Source organism: Giraffa tippelskirchi, chromosome X (genome assembly GCF_054371585.1).
Source record: "Giraffa tippelskirchi isolate mGirTip1 chromosome X, T2T-mGirTip1v1.2.pri, whole genome shotgun sequence".
Classification (NCBI taxonomy): Eukaryota; Metazoa; Chordata; class Mammalia; order Artiodactyla; family Giraffidae; genus Giraffa; species Giraffa tippelskirchi.
In genome coordinates, this window is record NC_137289.1 from 57083073 (window position 1) to 57088329 (window position 5257).

General features: G+C 49.8%; 1 protein-coding gene across 5 annotated transcripts; it reads left to right on the forward strand.

Moving 5' to 3' along the window:
- The first annotated feature begins 548 nt into the window (after positions 1-548).
- ARMCX2 (armadillo repeat containing X-linked 2) lies at positions 549-5006 on the forward strand. 5 transcript variants are annotated; one of them, XM_081565650.1, is made up of 6 exons: positions 549-641; positions 898-964; positions 1053-1292; positions 1837-1900; positions 2223-2301; positions 2655-5006. In XM_081565650.1, the coding sequence occupies exon 6, from the start codon at positions 2772-2774 to the stop codon at positions 4599-4601; it is 1830 nt and encodes a 609-aa protein (XP_081421776.1). In that variant the 5' UTR covers positions 549-641; positions 898-964; positions 1053-1292; positions 1837-1900; positions 2223-2301; positions 2655-2771; the 3' UTR covers positions 4602-5006. The 5 variants fall into 5 exon arrangements, with proteins under 5 accessions (XP_081421776.1, XP_081421778.1, XP_081421779.1 ...); XM_081565652.1 differs by having other exon boundaries at positions 2223-2297; XM_081565653.1 differs by lacking the exons at positions 898-964; positions 1053-1292 and having other exon boundaries at positions 1800-1900; positions 2223-2297.
- Positions 5007-5257: the final 251 nt, after the last annotated feature.

Consider the following 5257-nt stretch of genomic DNA (forward strand, 5'->3'; position numbering starts at 1 on the left):
TTCTTATATTTTCTTACTATAATAATAAAGGGTGGTAACAGCTTTAAAAAAAAAAAAAACAGAAGTATTACAGAAGTAAAAACCGCACTAGCATTCCCTGTCTCCTTTCTGACACTCTACCCCTTACTTATACTGGAGCAGGGGTCCGACTCTGGGCAGTAGTGCATGGGGGACTGGGGGTGGAGCGAAGGGAGAGCGTTCAGCTGCTCAAGAAAGGATGAGAGAATTCCCCGACAAAAAAATTAAAAAATTGTCAATAGCCCTCCAAGAAGATGCCATCCCCTCTCCGGTAACCAGAGAAAGGCCAAATTCTAACACCGGGAGAACAGGCTACTTGTGGCTTCTGGACTATAAAGACCAAAAAAAAAAAAAAAAGAGTGACAGGACCTGATGGGGTAGGGTGAAGTGCTAGTGGGGATAAAGGAGGGGGCTCTTGCTCTTGGTGGGAGTGGAAATTGGGGCCCCAAGCTTACTGGCGATGCAGCCCTCACGTGACCAGGAGCTGACGTTAGCAAAGATACTTAAAGCTCTGACCGCCGTCCTCCGTCCTCCTCTGGGTACCAACTCTATTGCGCTGTGCACTGCCGTGCGTTTAACCCAGGCGCGGAGGAGGAGGAGAAAATCCCCCCAGATCCGGGCAGGTGGGTGTGAGGGTGGCCATGACCCGGCACCCCTGAATAGGGGGTAGCCCAGAGATGCGGGAGTCTGAGGCCGCGGGTATCTCCACCTCGCCCGCCCCTGGCCGACTCTCCAGACCCCCGCGCTTAGTCGCAGCTCATTTTGGTGGGCGGCAGGGAGCGGGGGAGGGGGGAACATCAAGACGCAGACTTACTTGCAGAGAATCCGCTCACTTCCTCTCTCAGCCAGTGTTTTTCTGGTTTTGTTTTTGACACTCAGGCACCCCACGTCCCATCCAGTTTTGAGAGGAGGAGGGAAGAGAAATAAACGTGGCAGCGCATATAAGGCCAGTGGGGAGGTTGGGGAAAGGGTGATCCGAGGGGCACGCAATTAGTAAACAATCCGGCTTATTTACTCCCATTTTCACTTTTCAGATACCTCCCCCGACCACTGCCCCCACACCCTCCTCCCCGGCCGGCCCCCAGTCCTTTGGGGTGCTAGGAAATGGGTGTGACAGCATTTGTAGGGGAGATGGCGGGTTGGCTCTGGGCTTTACAGGAAGGAAGACCCTGAGAGAAACCTCCGTGCTAAGTCCTAGGCTGCTTTCCAGACATCACTGGCCCATACACGTATCCCTTCACCCCTGTTTTTTCAGTCCTGAAAAAGGAGTTCGGGTACGCTGGCGGGAGAAATGGCGGTTAACGGGGGTTTGCGATGGGGGGGTGGGGTGGGAGGCGGAGCCCAGAGCAGAGAAACCGTGGAGAATCACGACCCTCAAACCGAAAGGGCACTGAGGCCCGGTTGCTGGCTGATGCCAGAACTAGGGGCTGGAGAGTGAAGGATGGGTGGTCATACGAGGGAGACGCTAGATTGTTTGGCCATAACCCCTAGTCCCGCGACCCAACCGGCCTCCGCGGCACCCTTGCCCCGCCCCCTCCTGTTTCGGTGCAGGAGAAGGGGTGTGGCCGTCTGGGAGAAATGGCGGACGGGGGGCGGGGCGAAGGGAAGGAGGGGTTGAGTGCCTGCGGAGTCTGCGCAGGGGCGGGGGTCAGGGTGGGAGGGGAGGGATGAGAAGAGTCGAGGGAATTGAGAGGTGGAAGCCTTTATTATTCTGGTTTGTGAATGCAAAAAAGCAACTGGGAACTCTTGTCTTGAGTCAGTTCCATACTCCGGGCTCTCAGTCTCCAAGGTTTTGCTGTCTGTATTTCTGCTCTTCAGCCTGTCTTTAGGATGAAGCTGTAACTGAACTGAAGGAAAGAGAAACAGCTCTGAATCATTGGAGGTCAGTATGAGGGGGGCTGGGAACTGTCTGGGAACCCCTGGTATGGATGTGGCAGAAACCAGAGCAGAAATTGGGGCCAGAGGTTTCTCTTCCCTCATCTTCTCCGTCTTGACAAGAAACACTTGCCCTGGATGTGTCCTTTTTGGTGAAGCCAAAGGGGTGTGGCATTTGCCTTCTTAAATCAGGGTTTGAGGAGGAAGAGATATGGTAGGAAAGAGGAGCCCTGGGAGGGAGAAACTGACTCACAGGGGTTCAAATCAAGAGAAGAAGAGAATCCATCTACAAAGGTGCCCAAAACCCCCCTTCTGGGATCTTTCCACAGATCTCTCTGCCTTTTGGGCCCTGCACAACTGCAAGCCTGGTGGAAAAGAACAAATTCCTCCTGCTCTCCCAGCAGGTTGGTATGTATATGGGCATCACCTGGGAATCTTTGGGGTGTGGGTGAGGGAATCAGAACAGAATCTAGGGTTCCTTCTGGCTCTCCACCAACTTTCCTGAAGTCTGTTTGGCCTCTCATCCCCCATTTAGGTGCTGGGAAATTAGGTATGTTACTATTGGGCAGGGTGGGCTAGGGATAAAGATGTAGAAAACGTCGGACAACCAGGGACCTGAAGCAGCACACAGAGGCCTGGACACCTATATCTGGGTACTAGCCCACCCACCGAGCATTGTGTCCGCAGACTCTTCTGTAAGTAGGCCTGGTTAGGCATGAAGTGAGCCAGCCCTAAGCCTCATTTTTATCCTTCACCCCCAGGTCCTGCTTTGCTTGCAGCCTCAGCAGAATTTCAAGCCTGAGCTGAAGCACCTCACCTGGACGTGCACGCACCCCGCTTGAGCACGTCCGGATCAGAGAATTAGCTCCAGCTGCATCATGAGCCGTGTTCGGGATGCTGGCTGTGTAGCTGCAGGGATAGTCATCGGGGCCAGTGCCTGGTACTGTGTCTACAAATATGCCAGGGGAAGAAACCATATGATGAAGAAGAGACTGGCCAAACCCAAGACCAGGGCTGTGGCCGAGACTGGAGCCAGGGCTAGAGCTGGACTAAGGGCTGGATTCACAATTGATCTTGGGCCAGGATTCAGTCCTCCAACCCCAGCCCGCACTGGGGCAGAGGAAAGGGCTCAGGATGAATCCTCTGCTCTGGACACTGCTGGAGCTAAAGCAGTGGTCCCAGCTGCATCCAGTGCCAAGACCCAGAGTGGGGCAGGAAATAAGGCCCAGGAGACAGAAGGGGCTCGGGTGGGGCCTAAAGCTGAATCAGAAGCCACAGTGGCTTCTGCAATGGCACCACCTCTCTGGGAGGCAAAGGCTCCCTCAGCTGCGAAGGCTCCCGCAATGGTTGGGGCTCCTAAATTAGCAGAAGCCCCTGGCACAGTGGAGGGTCCCAGGGCACCAGTGGTGCCTTACGGGGTGCCAGTTCCTACTGAGGCATCACAAGCTACAGAGGCAGTGGAGGCTTCCATACCAGCAGTGCCTACTGGGGCAGCAGCGACTTTAGGGGTAGCAGCGCCTTCTGGGGCTGCAGAAGCTCCTGGGCCTTCAGGGTCCTCTAAAACAGCAGCAGCCACCAAGAAAGCAACCCCCGGGGCTCATACTGGGGCTATACCTAAGGCTGGGTCAGCTACTGGAGCTGTACCCAAAGGTGGAGCTAAGGGTGTAACCAGGCCCCGGACTGGAGGCAAGGGCAAGGGCAAGAAAAATAAAGTTGAAGTAGATGAACTGGGGCTGGGCTTCCGGCCCGGAGATGGGGCTGCGGCAGCCGCGGCAGCGTCTGCTAATGGGGGCCAGGCTTTCCTGGCAGAAGTTCCTGATTCTGAGGAAGGAGAATCTGGGTGGACAGACACAGAATCGGAATCAGACTCTGAGCCTGAGACCCAGCAGAAAGGGAAAGGGAGGAGAACTGTTCCCATGCAGAAGCGCCCCTTTCCTTATGAAATTGATGAGATTCTGGGTGTCCGAGATCTCAGGAAAGTCCTTGCTTTGCTTCAGAAATCGGATGATCCTTTCATCCAACAGGTAGCTTTGCTCACTCTGAGCAATAATGCCAATTATTCATGCAACCAAGACACAATTCGCAAGTTGGGAGGCCTCCCAATTATTGCCAACATGATCAACAAAACCGATCCTCACATTAAGGAAAAAGCCTTAATGGCCATGAATAACCTGAGTGAGAATTATGAAAATCAGGGCCGGCTTCAGATATACATGAATAAAGTGATGGATGACATCATGGCCTCTAACCTGAACTCAGCAGTACAGGTAGTTGGATTAAAATTTTTAACAAACATGACTATTACTAATGACTACCAGCACCTGCTTGTCAATTCTATTGCAAACTTTTTCCGTTTGTTATCTCAGGGAGGTGGAAAAATCAAGGTTGAGATTTTGAAAATACTTTCGAATTTTGCTGAAAATCCAGATATGTTAAAAAAACTACTCAGTACCCAAGTGCCATCATCATTTAGTTCCCTCTACAATTCTTATGTGGAATCAGAAATTCTTATTAATGCCCTGACTTTATTTGAGATCATCTATGACAATCTCAGGGCAGAAGTATTCAACTACAGAGAATTCAATAAAGGCTCCCTTTTTTACTTATGTACTGCATCTGGAGTGTGCGTTAAGAAAATTCGAGCCTTAGCAGATCACCATGACCTCTTGGTGAAAGTGAAAGTTATAAAACTAGTGGACAAATTCTGATTGTCCATGTGCTCTCGAAAACTTGAAGAAATGTCTGGTTTTGCAGTCTGGGAGCAATGAAAATTGAAAGTTACTGCTTTTCCACCCTCTCATATAGTAAAGGGATCCTTTCAGCTGCCAGTTTTGAATAACGTATCAATCACAGTGATGTTATCTGTGACTATCTCCAGCTTTAAGCTGAACCATTTTATGAATACCAAATAAATAGTCCTTTTGTCCTGAAAACACATCTGTGACTTTAATCGTGCTGCTTGAATAGAAATATTTTTACTGATTCCTCTATGTGAATTGACAGTGACCCTGTCCGTCATGAATAGCCTATACTTCTATCATCTGTTTTGACTTGAATTTATTCACCAAAGACTTCATTTGTGTATCATTAATAAAATTGTATGTTTCAATCGATTAAAAGAATGGTTTTCTTGCTTGAATATAAAATCTAGCTGGAATTTTTCATAATTTCTTTCAGATGTTTAAAACATCTCTTAAATTAGCATTAGGGGTATCAATTTTTTTTTTAATTATGATGCCAATCACTACTTAGATGAACTAAATGCATTTTTTGTCCAAACTTGCTCACTGTCTAAAAACAAACATTTTTCTTTCATTAAGATGCGCTCAATTATAAAAAATAAAATCTAGCTGGAGAGGTAAGG